The sequence below is a fragment of the Anser brachyrhynchus genome (genome assembly GCF_964034855.1).
Source record: "Anser brachyrhynchus genome assembly, chromosome: 2".
Classification (NCBI taxonomy): Eukaryota; Metazoa; Chordata; class Aves; order Anseriformes; family Anatidae; genus Anser; species Anser brachyrhynchus.
The window spans coordinates 100,114,198-100,133,896 of record NC_137695.1 but is presented as its reverse complement, the minus strand read 5'-3'; the positions used below and the strand labels follow the sequence as shown (position 1 = coordinate 100,133,896).

At 45.6% G+C, this 19,699-nt stretch overlaps 1 protein-coding gene across 1 annotated transcript; it reads right to left on the bottom strand.

The window, feature by feature from the left end:
• Window positions 1-3,208: 3,208 nt before the first annotated feature.
• Window positions 3,209-15,267, bottom strand: DIPK1C (divergent protein kinase domain 1C). Its single transcript, XM_080580584.1, has 4 exons — window positions 13,985-15,267; window positions 8,585-9,262; window positions 4,604-4,768; window positions 3,209-3,857 (listed from the first exon to the last, which is right to left on the bottom strand). The coding sequence occupies exons 1-4, from the start codon at window positions 14,171-14,173 to the stop codon at window positions 3,642-3,644; spliced, it is 1,248 nt and encodes a 415-aa protein (XP_080436710.1). The 5' UTR covers window positions 14,174-15,267; the 3' UTR covers window positions 3,209-3,641.
• Between the last annotated feature and the right edge of the window lie 4,432 nt (window positions 15,268-19,699).

Genomic DNA, 19,699 nt, shown 5'->3' with positions numbered 1-19,699 from the left:
CATTGCCACAGACTGTGCCAGCAGCCAAGGCCCAGCAGCAGGCAGGACTTCCATTCAGCGCCCATCTGGCCTGGCCAAACCTCCAAGTGCATGCCAGCTGGTTGTCTCTTTATGCCAGGGCCGGCTTTGGTAGCCACTGCTGCCAAGGCAGCTTGAAATGGGCTTTGTCAGAAGGGAGCACTGGGCTAATGATTCTTCATTTTTGCCTTAAAATATGGGTGTAAAATAGTGCATTCTCAAATGGTTGTAGTTTGCATCCGCCTCCTTCAGGTAAATGGGAGTAAACCAGTGTCTTCGTTTTCTTTCTGTCATAAGGAGAAAAAGGAACTATGCTCTTTTATTCCTGTTTTGGTCACTGGTACCTTTGCTAAACTAGTTGGAATTTTTCATTGGCTTCAGTGGCAGCAGTTTTCTCTCCCATTCCCCAGGTTTCAGTGACTTTGCAAGGTGCACGGGACAGTGGAGGGTCAAGGCCTGTGTTCACACAATCTCTTAAGCTTCGCCTCGTCTCCCCCTTCACCAAAGAACTGGCTGCGTAAGTGATACGCACCCTCACAACCCAGCCACATACAAATAATCCTATTGTGTTATTACTGAGAGGTTTCTGAGGCAGTGTTCATTAGGATTGCTCTCTGTATCATGAAAAGAAGAAATGAAACTTAATGATCTGGGAAAGTGCGTGGCATGGGGGTCGGAAGTCCCTCTCAGGTGGAGGTGGCTGCAGCTAAACCACAGAGGGTTTGGAGAAAGCTCTCATAGGCAGTTTCCCTTCCTAAATCCCACCAAGAAGAAGGATCTTCTGAATGGAGTGACATTCCACCTGCATTTTGCTGCCACCATGTTTCATTTCACTACATCCTCTTTCCCCCCTCCCATTTTAAAACTGAAACATCACAGCCAGTAGAAATTTGACATGACTGAAATGTAAGTGTGAAATTGGGAAGGGGAACCCTGCCATGGTGGAGTGCAACACTGCTACAAAGCATCAAGTGTCTGCATTATGCATCCTTTTACCTTACGGTAGGCTTGGGAAGGAGGAAATGATTAACAGGATCAGGGAAATGGGGAAGTAATCATAGAATCATAGAATCATGAAGGTTGGAAAAGACCTCCAAGGCCATCTGGTCCAACCATCCACCTACCACCAATGTCACCCACTAAACCATGTCCCCAAGCACCAGCTCCAACCTTTCCTTGAACACCCCCAGGGACGGTGACTCCACCACCTCCCCGGGCAACCCGTCCCAATGCCTGACTGCTCTTTCTGAGAAGAAATGTCTCCTCATTTCCAACCTGAACCTCCCCTGGTGCAGCCTGAGGCCATTCCCTCTAGTCTTATTGCTAGTTATCTGTGAGAAGAGGCTGACCCACAACTCCCCACACCTTCCTTTCAGGTAGCTGTAGAGAGCAATAAGGTCTACCCTGAGCCTCCTCTTCTCCAGACTAAACAACCCCAGTGCCCTCAGCTGCTCCTCACAGGACTTGTGTCCCAGGCCATTCACCAGCTTCGTAGCCTTTCTCTGGACATGTTGTAGGGCCTCGATGTCCTTCTTGTACTGAGGGGCCCAAAGCTGAACACAGCACTTGAGGTGCAGCCTCACCCAGTCTTTTCTTCCCCAGACTAAAAGCCAGTTTATTCAAACTTAAACAAACTGAAACATAAACGAAGTCTTCACGAAGTGAGACTTATTTTTTCCTGTTTCTTCCTTGTCTCTTTTTGCTCATCTTCTCTCTACCTTGGGTGGTCCTGTGCAGACCCAGGAGTTGGACTCAGTGACGCTTGTTGGTTCCTTCCAACTCAGGATATTCTGTGACTCTATAATTCTGTGATTCTGAGATACTTCATCTGTCCCCAGCCCTTTCCCACAACCTAATTCTATCCTTAAACATTTTCTCCTCTATCAGTTTCACAACTTTGTAGCAGGACTTTCTGTGGAACTCAGGTTTCTTCTTATTCCGTTTTGTTTTCCTGCTTTTGCAAAGGGTGATCTTAAAATAGTGAAACATTGTTTGTCTCCCAGGTTAGAGGAGAAGTGTGGGCTGAACACAACCTGATGCGTCAGGAGCTCTGGTTCTAGTTCTGGCTGGGCAGCAGTTTCCTTTCAGTACAGCCCCAAGCAAGGCAGATGATCTTCTACTCTCTATAAGCTTTTTCAGTACTTGAGTGGTTTTTAAAATTACAGTATTTTATTGCAAGAAATGGTTTTGTTGTTTGTTTTTACTAATGCCAGTTTGAAAATTTGAGCTAGTTTTGGTTAAGTATCAAGTCCTCCTAAACAGCTCACATTTTTCTGGTCACAGGCAGTCACTTCAGAAACATCACTGTGAAGAACTACTGCTGCCCAGAAATAGAAAGTTTATGTAGAATTAGTGCTCCCAGGCTTCAGGACCATCATAATGCTGAGGGATATAAAGATAAAAGAGGTTAGGCATTGCTACATGTCTCACATCCACAAAACAGTAAGGTCAGTTTTAACATTGAAGAGTCCTTCTGAGCTGAGGGCTGTCACAGGCTGTTGGTTTGTTTTTGTTTGTGGGGTTTTTAAGGTCTTCATGCCAAAAAGAGCTCAAGGGTGTATTACCCAATACTGAGACTAAATATACACTGTCTTCTGCACCTGTGTGTTAGGTTCTCCAGACGCTGCTATGAAATTTTAAAGGAAAAGTTAATGATTTTTAACAAATCTAGGAACCTTTATTTTTGTAACCAATTGCAAGATCAGAAATTCTTGTGAATTTTTCCTTTTGTTCATTAAAAAAAAATACTGCATAAGAAATCACAGGGTCTCAGTATTGTTCTGTTCAGTGCAAAGGACAGATTGTTGGCATTCCTGGGTAATTTTGCTCTCTGGCAAACTAATGCCTCTTATCAAGCGCTCTGATGTTCAAGTGCCTGAGGTCTTGTTCACGTGGTAAAATTCAGTGGGACTATTCATACTTCTCCACTGCAGAATATGAGTATCCACATGGGAACTAAACACGGGAGTAATTATTTTGCTCTAGAAAAGCCCTGAGTACGTAATTTCTCCCATTCTCATATAATTTCTCCCCAGAAAAATAGCTATGGCACAAGTAATACAGCACACTAGAGAAAATGCATTTGGGGACATCAGAAAGGAGTGCTTTGTACAAAAGCAACCCTTCACACGTAACAATGCATTTCCCTACTTGAACTTTTTTTTTTTTTTTAATACAGAAGACTCTGTCCTCGCTTTTAAAATCTTTATTCTACAGTGAAATAAAAATAAACATCATGCACATGTTTCTCCACACCCAACCATCCACTGTGTTAATTATTGATATTAGATGTGCTGCACTTACTGTTTGCGTTTTCAGAGCACCACCCACACGTGAGTGGATGCCCAGCATTCAGACAGATGCACTAGCACTAGCTCGGGAAAATAAGCAAGAGTGGAATCAGGTAATGTAAAACAATTTCACACTTCAAAGGATATTAACAAGACGTGCTGCACCTGCAGCCATGAATTTCATTTGCACAGCAGAAAACCAATCTGCACACCGTGAATGTAACGCAGTGGGCAGGAGGGGTGAAGGAGGGGGACAGAAAACACAGGCTGCCTCGCACGCGGTGTCCCTTAGCACCGGCTGTGCTGTGGCCTTCGCAGTTGTGCCTTTTGTGTCTACTCTGCCCTCAGCAGTTCTTGCTGACTGACCCGAAGCAGGTGGTACAATTCGGAGAGAGAATTCAGGGGTCTCTGGTGCGCCGCAGCATCCACACGCCCCAGCTCTGCACACTCCTGCACAGCTTTCTGCAGCTGCGGCTGCAGGGGGAAGGAAACCAGCGGCCCTCTGAGGCTGGGAGAAAACCATCGGCGGAATATTTTGTCACAGATGACCTGAGGAAAAAGAGCAGATTGCTGTCTTGCAGGAGCTGTAACTAACTAATGCGCTGCCGCTTCCCCGGGACTGAAGCAAAATGTCTCTACTCTTGTAGCAGCTGAATCCAAAATGCCTTCAGCCATTCAAAGAGGAAGATAAAGAAAAGGAGTTTGTACAGAGGCTGTTCTCTAGATGAGGAATCTCCCTTCTGCTCAGGCTGCTCTTGCTCTTCTGCATAACAAGTGGTGAGGATGGGAAGGCTGGGAAGCAAAGTGCAGCCGAGCTGTGCCCCCCAGCCTCTGTGCTGAGCGAGCACATCCCAGCAGCACCATTTGGGTGAGTTGTAGGACACCTCAATCCGAGGCCAGGAAACCCACGGACCCCTTTCTCTGTTCCATCTCCATACTATGTCTGGAGAGTGGAGAACAGCAGCCACAGCCTCCTACTGCTTACAGGTAGACAGCCTTGACTTCACTGTTAGTGGAGGCAGTAATGCTAACGCCCTGCTCCTGCCTCTCCTCACATGTGAGGCACTGGGCAAACAACTTCTGTAGCTGCTACATGAAAACACAGCAAATAAATGCTAGTGAATATAAAGGTCTGTCTGCCCCAAGATGGGATTTCTGGATGGGACTGGCACTCATGTGGCCACATTTAAAAACGTGTCCATCTGCACTGCACGGTGTCATCGTACATACCAGACGTTTTATAGTCAATGTGATTGTAAAAGAAATGGATGCATAAAGCAGCTGTGTCTACTCACTTGCAAGTTGTTATTGGCTCTCTGTGCTCCACATTTTCTGATTTTCAGATTGCATTTTGAAAAGCAATCAAAAAAATTACAGTCGTCATCTCCTGTGCAGTTCTGTTCGAGGATGTCCCTCATTTTGGGCTCAAAAAAGGCCATATCCACATCGATGGCCACCACCTGTGGATCAAAACAACCCATCAAAACCAGCACAGCATAGACTGTGGACAGGGCTGAGCAAGCATTCCTTTGCTCCTTTCTCTTGGAAATGCTGTGCTGAGATCATGTGCCTGTGGTGAACCAGAATCTCAATGAAAAGGCTTTCTTTAGCGTAACCGAGCAGCAGTGGTCTAATGAATACCAATTCTTAAACAAAAGCGGCCAGTGCTTACCACAGCAGGAAAGGGAAAATTATATGCGGACAGTATGCATCCCTGAGGTCAACTGGATTGATTTGCCTTAAACCAGGACTATCCACCTTGAAGATTGATTAACTTGTTGTTGCAGTTTATGCAGATGGCAACTCAACCTTTTAATTATATGATGCTGCAAATTACCCGCAGGCCAGATGGTCTCGTTTCGCAATTCACCTTTCAGACTAAACTTTGCTGCTGTGGAGAGGAGCGCTGCGATGCACAGGAGTACCTGCCCCTGGTACGGCTCCTCCAAACCTGCCGTTGCATCCAGCTGTACCTGTGCAGCTGTAGAAATGGATCCCTGAGGCTGCTGAAAGTTGGGAGTGCTTGCTGCAGTTATTGTCATTTATTGTGTGAGGACCTTGCTCTGCCTGTCCAGAAGTAAAAGGTTCATAACAGAGCCTCGTCTGCTCTCAGTGGAAAATATAAGGACTGAAGGGATCAATCAGTTTTCTCACCCTGATACGAGGCTTGCAAAGCACTGACTGTGCAGCACAAAGAGGTCTGGACACCTGCTGCCTGTGCTGGATTTGAAACCACTCTGAGACTGAATGGCTGCAGGCTCAGTTTCTGTCAGTGTCACTTCACCCATGAATGCTTCACTGCAAAAAATCACAGAAGTAATCAGGGGAAGAAGGGAAGCTGGTAATGGGGTGGCAGCTGCCCAGAGACAAGCTCTGGGTGAACACAGTCTCCCTTCAGTGCAATGAACGCAGCCACCAGCACGCCTTCAGAGCCATGTTTAACACTTAACACTCAGAACCTTGACTCAGAGACTCTCATAGGGGCTAAAATACTTTTTACAGGGACCTGGGCAAAGCACAGTTAACTGGGTCCAAAAGACAGTCTTATTTTTGAGATTCAACCTTCCAAAGTTACACGGGAAGCTGAACTGTGTGGCTGGAGCATCAGCTGGATCAACCCCAGCAGCTAAAGATGTCTGGTCTGGTAGAAGGCCAAGCAAACCTTCCACAGGCAAAAGAGGAACATCTAATCTTCATTTCATTCTTCTTTTTTCTTTTTTTTTTTTTTCTTTCTCCCTTGCCCCCCAGGGGAAATCTTAAAGAGATGAGGCATAGCTTAAAAACTCATGTATTTTTAAGCTTCTTGGAGAGCTTGATAATCATGAAATGGCCTAAGGAATTTCACACATTTGGAAAGGCAGTTTTTGTTCTTTTTTTTTCTTTACTTCCTTAAACATTCTTTAGATTTGATATGAACTTCTTTGGAGATTCTTGTAGCAAGGCAAAGAGACAGTAAAATCGGTGAAGCATTTTCCCCGTCCTATGGTCACTGCACCAGCTTCCCGTAGGTCTCTGCCAGCACTGAGCACCTTTGACAATCTTTCCTTTTTGACAACAAGGAGGAAAAAAAAAAAAAAAAAGAGCCCTAGTTCTCAAATATGCAGCTGCCAAAGGGTTCAGTTGTTTCACTGAAGTTCATCTGTTACAAAAATGCTTGGGCATCCAACCAGATGCTCTACAGATAGATTTGGGTGACACAACATGTAAACAGCTACATCTTGATTTTGTAATGACTGGAAATTATGATGAAGGTATTGAGTCCTAAGGAAATGCAGGAAGGAACCAGCTTAGCTCCTGACCTGATTTAGAGCTATGTCGAAGGTGCAGCAATCTTTCTAGCTCTGAGGTGCTGGTAAAATAAGCAACTCTCCCTGAGCACTGCCTGTTCACCCAGACCTTCCAATTCTGCCCCTCACATAGCTCCGTGGCATCTTAAAATTATTCTGGATGAGCCACCAAGGCAGTGATCTCTACACCCATACACTGCAGGAACAGCATGTGAAGGCTGGAGCAAGGGCTGGAGAGCCGTCCCCATCAGCTGAAAACAATTCTCAAACTGTTGCGCTCCTGGCACATTTCTTCGGGTGTTAGCAGTATCATTACTGGGATGAGTAATAGCAGTACTATTATGGGGTTTTATTCTTATCCCGTAGAGAGTATGAAAAACAAGCATGCAAAAAATTGCTTAAAACGGATGTGGAACAGAAGAGAAGCTGCCTTTGCTGTGTCCCCATTCTGGAGACGATTGACAAAGAAGCCTAGAGTTCCTACTTCTCAGCCTCCTCCCACAGTCAGCCATCAGAAGCTATCTCTGTTCCCCCCTCAGCTTTCTGGCTGTAGGCATCTCCTGCCTCTCAGCCCACAAGGGTGACAGCTGGAGATACCATCACATAATGACCTGTACCTAATGTACAACTGGGAGACCCGTGCGTGAGCAGCAGCTCTTTTATTTTTTTTCTTTTTGTAATTGTTTTTCCTAGAAAATACTAAATTAGATGGCTTTTGTATACCAGGAGGTGACTGCTGTCTCTTTGGACCCCGGAAGTCATGAGAGATTCCTGGAAAACCAAGCCTCACCAAAGGGACTGGTAATGGAGGACACATTAAATATCCTTTCTCTTCTCCTAAGTGCAATCATTTTCCTCTAAGTAGGCAGCAAAGCAGATGTTCTAGCGTGTGCTCAGCCATGTGCAGTTACAGCCTGCAGAGCTGAAAAGGATGAGCAAGCCTGCCTTGAAGAACCTCTGTCAGATCCCACTTTGCCTAAATACTGTTATGCTTTTCTTAGTTTCTTGCTACACCTCCCCAGCCATTCCCTGTTCTGCTGCTGTATTGCACCTGAATAAACAACGTAAGTGAAGGGAAGGCGAAGGGGAAGCACTCTAATTGCTCTTAATGGCTATAATCTTAGGCAATGTTTATCTAGTGCTCTGAAGATTGGAGTGTCCGTGAGTGCTGATAATAGCATTCGAGCTCCTGACAACACTTTGTATGCACTCGGAGTGCAGAAACTCCACCGACGTCACTGGAAACTGCGAGTCTGGTTCAAAAGCTTACTACGCGGTGGCTCCAGTCCATACACACAATTCCCACTGAAACCCGTGGAATTTCTGTCCGCAGACTGAATGCATATTCAGCAATATGGTGGTGAGCTATATCACCCCTTAGAAAACATTTACAGTTATCCGCTTCTGAGTTACAGCTGTACAAGGGAAAGTCAAACAGCAACAGTACCGGGGAGTTTCTTTTCACCATCCTCGAATCGTTTCCAGATTGGATAATCTGAACACTAAAGCAAAAAGATGTGTACGCTTGTATGCGGGGAGTTCCCCTTGTGTCAGGCCAGAGAATCCAGCCTTAGTGTTCAGGCTCTAACAGCTTTCCTTTCAGCATCGCTGCCAGGAATAATTGCCAGGACTCAGGTTACAGCTTCATTTACAGATTTTGAGATCCCCTTGCCTTCGGGAGGCATCCCTCACCACGTCCAAAGGATACGACCCCGTCAGTGTCAGTACCTTTGAGCAGGTGAAACAAATCAGAACCAAATAAACAGCCCCCAAAACAAGCAGCAGGATCTAGTGCTCTGAGATGTGGTTGCACATATTACAATGACAAAAAGTAGTAATAAGGCTCCCCTGTCACTTTTAAAATGCGTTTGTTTTGCAAAAGCTTGGCCAAAAACTGTATGAGGAGAGAACTGTCATTTTTACACAGCCCCTTCCAGTCTAGAACTTGACCTGAAAATGCTGCAACGCAGCCCCAAAGCCCCAGCTTACCGTGAGATCGTGCCTGATAGCAAAGTTTTCTGGTTTGATGTCACACAGGTGAAGTCGGTGAGAGAAATCATTATCGAAATGCTGCACCATGTCCAGAAAGCTGAGTGCGATGTCAATGATGGCTCTCACTCTGCTTCTGTGGCCAGTGAGGGAGGGACCAACCATGTCTTCCAAGGGAAAAAGAGTTTTGTGCCAGGCGTGTCCAGCTGTGAGATACTCCACGGCATAGAAGTGTCCACAAGAGCCAATAATTCGCAGCACATGTTTGCTGAAGTCCTGCAGCAAACTGAAGAAGATATATTCCTCCTGCTGGAGCAAGGACCACATGCTGGCCACCTGTGCTTTCCAATGGGGTCCCTTCCTCCTTGTCCACAGGGGCCCCATGGTGTTGTTGGACAGTTCCAGACCCAGAACATTTTTGACCTCCAAGGCTGCCATCAGCAGGAGCTCCGTTTCGGTGATATCCTGCGTTTCCACCTCCTCTAGCATGCTGAGATGCTGGTAGCTGGAGAAGATTTCCTTTTTGGATTTCAGGATGATGGGCTGGCCTCTCCAGTCAGCCTGGATCACCTTCTTCCCTCTGTCGTAGTACAGGCAGTGTTTGTACACCAGCTTCTGTGCCACGCACAGGTCCTCACAGAGGTCGCCGGTCAGGGCTCCGCTGCTGTAGTCAAGACACTGGAGCGAAAGAGAAGAATAACCATAGCAGGACCACATGCCCACGGACCACTCAGGAGAAAGGTAGAGACTCAGTTCGAAGCTCAAGAGGGCTGCAGCAGCTCTCATAGCACAAACACGCCCCTGCCGTACCTGATGGGTGATTGTGCAGCTTTTCAGAAGTCCCTGGAGACCTCCTGCTAGGGGGGAGTCTTGCTTCAAAACAGGAGTTCTTGGGATGGGGAAGGGCAGGCCTTGTTCCAGACAAGGAAATGGACTGGATGACCAGTTACTCTTAAGTTTTCGCCACACAGGAATTCAGTGGGACAAAATTTCAACACACTTAGTTGTGCTATATGAGCACATCTGTCTCATATCATGCGCTTATACGTGCTGTACATGCTATATGATTCTGGGCTTCAACAATTTAAAGCACAGAGATAAATTCTTACATAATTCAGGACTTCTCTGGAAGGTTCAGCACAGTGTAACTTAGACATCCCCACTTAAACTACAGCTGTGGATGGGTAGCTGGATCGCTGGGACCCTCAGCAGTCCTGCATGTGTCAGCCTTGTGCTCGAGATGCCCTGAAGGAAGCTGCAAGAACCTCCCTCTGCAGTGCCTGGAAGCAAAGAGGTTGTACTTGGTACCTCTTGGACCAAGAACTTTCAGAAATTTTAAATTTGTACATGCTTTATGACACTATTACTTTTCTGCTTGATAGTTAAGTGGCCACTGTAAATTCATAAGAGAACTGCAAGGATTCCCTCACCAGGCCTTCCCTCAACCCGTAATTGTTTCCATACCATCGCGTCCAAGAGTGTAGGCAGTTGCTATATTCCTGAGGGCATTCAGAAGTGCAGCTGCAGGGACTGCTTTGGGGGAATCGGCAGAGGGGTGATCACCGCTCTCTGGTGGAAGGGGAACAGACCGTGGTGGTGTAGGAAGCCAAACAGTTGGGAGGAGGCTTGACAGTGTCAGCCTCCTTCCTTGCTTTCTGGCATTTGAGCTTTCATTTAAGCGAGCTGGCAGCTCCCACTGCACGTGGAGTACTTGCAACGTCTGCCTAACCCTGCCTCGTTTGTGACTTGCTGCTACATAAACAGGAAACACGAGCATACAATTCAAGGGATGCATTTCCTTAGAAGAGCCTTTGAGGTGTGCACCAGGGGAATGCATTCTGATGCCAGGCAATATTCCAAGCCCAGAGTTTGAAAACACACCAGGGAGCGGGCATGGGATTAAATCTAAAATCCAGGAATGGTGCAGGAAAGGGTTAACTTAGCTAAATTTTCAGCTAAATTGGCTGAAACGGCTCACCAAGGGCTGGTCAGACAGGCATAAAGCAATGTTCTCACAGCCCGAAAGAAAATATTCAGTGCCAGCAAGGGGAGCCACGAAGGCAAACTCTGGCATGAATGTCCCGACCCTGAGTCCAGGGGGTGCACGTGTGTGATGCACACATCTGCATCCACATCTGCATCAGCACGGTCAAGCAGATTCACTGGGCTGCCCATGGACTTCAGAGCACACAGATCAATGATCTTGCTTTTGAAAATCTGCTCCTATGAATGCAATACAAATGTATTTTACCTTTTTAAGTAGGAAATGTAATTTTCTCAGCGGAAGCAGTTTAGCAGCTCTTGCTGCCTGGAACGCCAGGCAATTTTAGAAAAGATAACAAGCAGAAGGATTTTTTTTTTCATTTTGTTTTGGAGCTTAAATATAATTACACTTAAAACCCTTGCTCTCCTACTGAGAAAACCACAACTTAATCCTTGTTCCGCTACATTAAGAGAACTAGGGCGCAGTCCTGTAATTGGGTCCACATGGGTGAACCCTTGCCCCTGTGGACAGTCTTACTGTGGTCCTTTATCGACCACATTCACTCTTGGAGGGCCCATAGGCATGTACGTCTAGAAGAAGCCGTGCCCAGAAGACCTGCAGTCAAGCATGTGAACATGCAGCCTGTTTTCTTGTGCTGCCATCATGTCATTATTAATGGCATTAATGAGGAAAAGTCATGGAAAAATTAGTCTCACATGTCGCAGGCATAGGAGCTGAGTCATTTTTGAACTGGCTGCCGTTTGGGACTTGTCTCCTGTTCCATTTCAACCAGTATCTGACAAACAGTCTCTGAATGTGATTCTTCTTACACTGAACCTGGGCAGTGTTCTGCAAACATAAATTGCCCAAGGAGTTCCTACGCTCACAGTGATGAAATACAGATTGGCCCTAAAGAAATAACATTCTCTCTTGGTCACCAATGCAAGCAAGAATCTCAGAAAGATTTCCTCAACTAATAAAAAAAAGCAGCAGAGCAGTTTGAACAACTTTCGAGGGTTTCTCTACTCACAGAATACAGTGAGTTGCAATTCACTCAGTGGTTTTAAAAATGTCCTCGTTTTCCTGTTCATTACAACCTCAAAGGCCAGCAAAGACTGACCCCAACTTTATGTCCTCAGTACTTCAGCCCACCTTATGTTTTATGTTTTGCCATATGCATGATAGGCTGAGTAAGCTTAGCTCCTCAGCCCTCTCACTATAATAGCTGTTTTTTCAACCCCATCATTTTTGTGTTCTTATTCTCTCCCCATTTCTCTCTCTAATTTCCCCCCACCGATCTTAAGAAGCATAAACATCAGAACTGAGTGCCATGGTCCAGTGCTGCAAAGATAGGCAGCAGCCCTTCCCTAATTCTCCTTTTGGGGTACAGTCACAGCTCGTATCAGCCTTTTAGGCACAGTCTGCACTGGTAGCTCATGCTGAAGCAATTATTTAACCCCCACATCCTTTCCAAAGTCACGCAGTTTCACAGGACAGTCTTCCATCCTGTTGGCATAGCCTTTACTGCTTTGCTCCCCGGTCTATTAGCTTCTATTTTACTTTATTAAAGCCCATTTTTGTGGACTGAAAACTTTTAGCCAGGTGAGTCAGATTACCCTGCAACAAAAAGATGCTCTCTTTATAATTTACCAACCCAGGAAACTTGGCACTAACTGCAGACTTCACCATACAAGATTTTATAGCACCACGATGACTGCTGATAAACAGGAGAATTAAAGTCCAAAGAAGTCTTCTAGAAACGGTCTGTCACACTGACACCTCTATTTAATGGCTGCACTTTGAGATCTGTTGATGAGACAGACACAAAAACACAGCATTACTGAGGCTTGGACTCACTCATCTGTTTCTGTTTAAATTGGCTGTGTAATTTTTCATATCCTTAGTTCACTTACCAAGAAAAGTTAAAAAAGATGGGTTTAAATTCATGTAAAAGTTTAAATTAATGTAAACTCTATCTAGAATTTATATCAATTTAAATAATTTGCTGTACCACTGCCACTTTGTGTGTAAATCAGGCCTGAGAACGAGTCCTGTCTTGTAATCATGTACTTCTTCTATGTAAATGCTATGCTAATCAAGGTTTGGGGAGGCAGCAAAATTAATGGAACTCTCGGGAGAAAAATCAAAACTGATCACTACGCAATTTAGTTTGTTCGTTATAAAAGAAGGTGAGAGTGGTGTTAGGGAACAGCAAGTGGTCCTTGGGAGAGCTGAAAGCTGCCTCTGTCAGACACAGCGTGCTGCTCTGTCCTTCCCAGAGCAGTACACAGCTACACAGAGCTACATTTTACTTACGAGAGGGAAATAAACCCTCAGAAATACCACCTGAAGGAGAATATACCCGTGCAATTGTCACCCACTTGTTTAAAATAATTCCTCATCTTCTCTCCTGCTGAATGCGTTACAGAGGACCGGCAATATAGTTTCCCTTGGAAGTTGACTTTGCTTTGTGGAAGATTTGAGGCTAAAGCCACCCGGTTGTTTCGCGACCAACTGCACTTTTTGAAGAGCTGCAAAACTCACGCAGTGCTGCAAAGGTGTACAAAGACCTACTTCTGGGCTGACGAATATGAGCTTGTTTGCTCCTTGTTTCACTAGGACAGTGCCTTTCTAACGCCATTCGGGAAGCCTGTCGGTTACAAACCTTGGTGCTACTGTCCGAGACTCACCGAAGCAAGCAGATGGACGCGGCGCTCTCAGCTACCGTTCCTCTGGAAGGACCTTCTGAAGACAACCTCCAGACCACGCTTCCCACACACCAATGGAGACAACTTCCCAAGCTGGTGCCTGACATCTGGCTCTGCCTGGGCTTCTGCAGCTGTGCCTAATCCTCTTCAAACACGAGGGAAAGCACCAGGTCTCCTCCAGGCACCCAGCACCAGGTCTCCAGGCACCCAGCACCAGGTCTCCTCCAGGCACCCAGCACCAGGTCTCCATCCATCCATTTGCTCTGGTTTCTGATGGTAGTGGATGGAGCTCGGGGGCTCCCCACCGTCCTGTGCCCTCGCAGAGGGACGGGCAGGATCCTTCCCCCCGGCTGCAGCCTGGCACCCAGCGCAGCACCACTCCCCATCCCTGTGATCGCTCCTCCTCTATCAGACAGAACCGAGGGAAATTTTGGGGGGCAGCTCTTGCTCGCTGCCCGTTGTCTCACTGCCAGCAGCATTCCTCCCTTCCCCTCTCACCAGCAGCGCCACGAAAAGCCCGAATTAAGAAGCAAGACCCCGCTGCGCGCCTTAACCCACGCTGCTCCTCTTCTCCCGAGCGCTCCCAGCGCAAACCCTAAAACCTGCTTTTTGCTCATTTTACCCCAGGACGGGGATCCCGGCGCCGGGGAGCATCCTCCTTTCCTCCCTCCCTCCCTCCCTCGCCCTCCACCCTGCCCCTCCACCTACCAGCCTGGCCAGGATGCTGCGGCCGCTCTCGTCCGTGCAGCGCCCGGGGAAGGCTCCCCGGCGGAGGAGGGCGAGGAGCGAGGCGCTGAGCCCCAGCCAGCAGGCGGCCCAAGCCAGGAGGACGGCGGCCGAGCTCCTCCGCCGGCCCCTGAGCCGCAGCCGCTTCCAGCAGCCCCCGGCGCCCCTCATCGCGGTGTCCGGCCGCCCGCCCCGGCCCCGCAGCGCATCCCCCCCGCCTCGGGGTGCCGGCCTCGGTGGGTCTGAGGGGAGCGGAGTTCCGCCCTCTTTTGGCTGCTCTCTCCCGTGCCAGGCTCCCGTTAAATGAGGAGGAAAAAAAAAAAAAAAAAAAAAAAGGAAAAAAGTTGTTTATTCTGCAGGAACTTCTCCGCTTTTCTCCCGTTTGTGCCTGCGCAGCGCACGAGGTCCTGGCGTCCTTTCCTCAGCCCAGGTGCAGGCACTCCCTGCCTCTCTTCAGATCACTGGGCTCTCTTCTTCTTCCTCCCTTCGCTCCCTCCTTGAGAGCCCATCACACCATCACAGCACTCTGCTCAGCGTAACGCACAGCACTCAATGCACAGATCCAGGTTTGCTGTCAGATACGGTGAAAAAAGGACCGGATTCGTTTTTTTTTTTCCCCTCGTGCAGATAGTTACCCCAGGCTACTTGCAGTCCTGTTTCGGGAAGATGAATCGCGATTAGTGAAACCGCTCGGAGGGTAAATTACACAAATGAGTGAGAACAGCAGAGCCTGGCCTGTCGATGGGGAGCCAGAAAAGAATTCAGTGGGCTTGTTTGAATGTGCGCCTCCTGTAAGATGCTCTGGGGCTCATTTTGTTAACAGATTAAGGTGATAAGCTCACTGTTGGAGAGCTGGACTCCAGGGATATGTATTCTGTACCCTCGTGTCCAGCTTCATGAAAAACATCTCCCTGTACAAGTAATTAAAAAGAAATAAATGCCAATTGATGGTATTGAATTTCTCCTCTCAGAACAGCAATGGGGCAGCAGGCTTGCTGCTATCCACACCTTCTGCGTGCTCACTTCAGTTCTTCCCTCCACAGCAGAGCAGTGCTAGAAATAGAGCTCTCAAGTATACGGGAGACTATGGCAGAAAAGAAAATGGAAAGATAAACACATTGCTGAATTACTCTAGCTTTCTAGGTCTGGCAGTGGGGAGGAGAATATGGGGAGAACAACAACACTTGCGTCTCCAAAGTGTTGCAGAGGCAGAATCATTGCCACTGGCCACGTCTGTCGTTAGTGGTTTGCTCTCTCTCCATCTCACTTTACCTGCCCATGGCCGCCCTTCTTGTATTTTCTTGTTTCTTCCCCGGTTCTTTTACCTAGAGGAAGGTGCCTTTCGCAGCACTGGGGCTACAGCGTGATTCACACAGAACAGGGTCACTCAGCACCAGAGTATCTCCCCCCACCTTGGTTCTGGGCTGCCTGTTTAATAGCTTAGGCACTACCAAAACTATGTATTTTTTACATTTGATTTTTTTTAAATGTGCCTCTTGATTTCTCTCTGTGTTGGTATACCCTAAAGGACATTATGTATTATCTTTCCACTACGTATTATCTTTTCATTATGTATTATCTTTCTATTATGTATTACCTTTTCACATCTGTAAAGTTCTGTACGTGCACTGCTTGTGTTGTTCTGAAATCAAATCTTAACTACTTCTGACTTGGAGCTGGGAACAAAATGTGGAGACTTCAGCTCTGGTTAGGCGGCATAGCTGAGCTGCTCTAATTGCTGCTGGCAGAGCCAAGCACGTTCCCTCCTCTCCTCTACCATTCCCTCCCTGTTTTCCCCTTGTTTGTGGCTGCATAGTCCAGTCCCTTCCCCTAGCAAGATATGCATTTTGCTGCCCAGTGTATTTACTGAACTCATTAACAGAGCAGAAAACTGTAAACCTGATATCCGCAGCGATTATTTTCAGATGGGTTAGGAAGTCGGGGTGCCTCAGGATGCAGCCGGGCACGCTGGTGAGGCTGTTGCAGGGAGCAGTGCCGTGGGGCAGGCCCGGAGGGATGGAGTGGGGCACAACGGCTGGCTCAGCTGTATCACGTCTGCACGCCAAGGGTGCAGTGTGATATTACCGATACCAATGAAATTATGGCATTTCTAAGCAGAAATGGAATACGGAAGAAGAACAGCTAAAAAGTGTTAGGTGAAAGAAACCTGATGCAGTAAATGCAAGGTACGCAGCACTCACACTAGACTGTTTACCGCTTTAATTTCATGGTAAATCCCACTGGAGGCATTTGCAGAGAACACCCTGTCTTTCTAAGAGGTTTTGAAATAGCCTTCAGACAATGGAAAGGGTTTGTACCTCATTTTTCAGTCTCTGAAGTTTCGAATATCCCACTGGCTTTCGTAGGAGTGAAAAGTTGAACAACAGTAGTAAATGTGTGAGTGTGTACACACGCACATACCTACCCATACCTGCGTGTATACATATACACACCCATATACACATGTCTTTAGATAAGAACAAGAACCAATCCAGAAAACTTGGATTCATTAAAAGTTAAAAGCCTGGGTGTTTAAGAACCAGGAGCCCTTCATAGCAATTTGTTGCCAGCTGCAAAATTAAAAGGTAGTTTGGGGTTTCTTCTGACTAACAGGGTCAGTTCCAGCCCATCCACTGTAAAATATAAATCTAAGTGTCTCTCTGTCATGTAGCAATTTTCACTATGAAAAAAAACCACCTTTGCATTAGAGGAACTTAGTTTCCTTTACGTATTAAAATGTGGCAATTTGACATTGTGTTCCTGTATCCCTGAAAGAAGCTATATCCCTCTTCTCATTTTAACTGAGAATTAATCTTCATGGAAATTAATTAGTAGAAGTTGAATTAGCCTCGTAGAGGGCAGCAAAAATAATCCTGGCTTGGTTCCACCTGTGGCATCTCAGTCAAGCCAGGACCATGAGGACCTCTCAGCATGGGATCTTGCTGAGCCCACATTTTTCTCATCGACTTCAGGCAGAAACTGTGTTGCACGGGCTCAAGTTATATCAGGCTGTTAGTCCTTATTTGCCTAGCTACCTAATTCACTATGAGGGTTTAAAAGGAAAAAGTGAATCGATCATTAAGAACTACCTTGGCACTCAAATTAATGAAATGTAAAACTGTTTCATTAGGAATTATAGTTCTGTTTGATCGATTTCATCACCTTCTGTCATTAGCACAAGTTGTCGATGGAAATAGGGTACATTTCTGCCAGTCTTTTGTAGGGCACAAATGGAAGCTCAGGAAACTTTCAAGTGCTGTTCAAATATACCTTAAATTAAATTTTAACATATAAATATTTCTTTCTGATTTCCTGTGGCAGAGCTGAGTAGCTGCAAAAACATCACAGGGTTTGACATACATTTGAACATGTCCTTTAGGCAGTGAAATCCCCCTGCAGAGTCCTGAGTTCACCAGAGGAATCTAAATGTATTTTCTCATTTATGCCATTAATCAAAAAGAATATGGTGCAAGCTACTCACAGAAGTTTTACCGCATCAGTGTGCAGTGAGTTTATCGGGTCACATTGCAAACCAGAAGCAGAGAAGTGGCATAATATAAAATACAGAGTACAGCTTTGTGGGCAAGGGAAATGCCTAGACCGATTCACCGATTTAAATAGGAGAAGGTGTTCAGTCAGAGAAAGGTTTCCCAGGTATATACATTAAAAGGAATTTCTAATATGTTTTGTCCTGTTTTCTTTTTAGTTCCTGCAGATATTTCTTAGGCATAGATGCCCATGAAAGCCAAACGCATTTATTTTCTTCTTCCTTCTTACCACTTACTAGATTTCACACTGCAAATTTTAATTGTCTTGCTCTTCTCATATGTCCATTTCCAGTTAATCTCTTTATTAACCTCATGCCAACTTTCCCCTCTCATTTGGGAACAGTAGCATCTGAAGAAGCCAGGGAGATACCTTGGCAGCGACTGTGGCAGATTGTTGTTTACTTGTAATTCTTCAGACTATATGGAACAACAAAGATGCATAAATATTCTGGATTTTTTTGTTCATATATCAAAAATTATTTTCAACACGGTATTGCCTACTGCTTCTCTACTACATTTCTTGTCCATTCACTCTACCAGTCAGGATGAGGAAAAATAGCTTAATTAACAGTAAGATGCAGCTCCATCATTCACTTATAAAAGTGGAATTGTAAGTGGAATCGTCCTCACCAGAAACTGGAGTCAAGGCATTGACCTGAGAAGTCAAGTCAGTGACTTGAGAACAATTTTTCTATCATAAAAGGATGCTTTCCAATGGAATCTGCCAGTATGTATCATGTTGTGTGTCTGTCCAGGTTGTGCAAAAGGGAGAAAAGAAAGGAAAATGCTGCAATTCTTGTCACCTCTTTCTAAATGCAGTTTCTAAGCTTTGCACCAAGTTCAGGCCCAGTGATCTCATTATACCAGAACTGAATCTCTGCTACTGAAGGCTCTTTCTGGCCTTCCGTTATGAGATTCTGAAGCAATCCGAGAAATACTTTGAAGTTGCGCTAAGGTTATATAGAAAGAAAAAAGAAAATTTCTAATAAACTGATTCCCTGTGGCCTCTTGCATTGTGCTGTTATTTATGCTACTGATCTGAAGTCATTCATACAGGCAGTTTATTTCACACAATAGACTCACAGGGCTGCAATAGTTTAGATATATGGTAGCTCAAAAGTGTAAGACAGTTCATTTTCACCTATTCTAGTCCAATGACTACATTATACATTCCCCTGTATCTTATGTATTCCAGAAGATGTTTCTAAGGCATGGATATTGTCACGGAAGTTACCATGTTGTCATATAGATTAAAATCAGCCCAGTTCTATGTCTGCAGAGCCTCTGAAATAAGTTTATTTTAGGAATTTGCACCAGGCTGATTTTAAAGTTGTTTCACTGACAATACTGATCTAGGGTCACCAAGCCCCCCCTACTTGCATCTCCTTTTGCTGTGGCGTTGAAAATGCAGCCCAGGTGTGTCCAGAGTTGCTGGAGAGTAGCTCCCTGCTACTTAGAGCAATGGAAAGCACACGACTGACTCTTGGACATGGCAAAAAGCATCTTTATTGAAGGCACAAGTGACCACCAAGTGGATACTTTTGATATTGCACACGTAAGGTTTTGTAAACTGTAAATAGACCTTCCAGAGTCAACCAGTGTCACTTCTCTCCATCCAGAGAAGGAAATCTAAATTTATAGCATTTTTCTGATTGTTTTGCTTTGTTCTTTTGGCTCAAAGGCTGTGTACTACTATAGTACTCTATGTTTTAAAATTAAATTGGCTGTAGCCATCACATATGATAGATCATAGTTCATTTACAAGTGGGTATGTCCATTTCTTGATTTCTCTGTTACAAATCCAAATAATAAACAGAAGGAAAAAAAAAAAAAAAAAAAGAGGATTCAGCAGTATCATGGATAACTTGCGGTGTCAGTTCTGTAAAACTTAATTACTCTCAGTTGTTTTCTTGAAACTGTTCTTTGCAGTTTCTTTGTGAATGACGAATGGCTGGGCATGGCGCAAGCTGCAAAACGATCCATTAGTGAAATTCAATTTTCTACCCGTCCTTGCAAGTAATTAGCTTTTCTTTAGGTAATATATTGTAAGTTTACATGCATCCAATGTTGGATGACATTTGCTTAGGGAAGAGTAGACAAGCTGGGTGCTGCACTGCTTACAACAAATAGCTCACAACTATACCAAAGT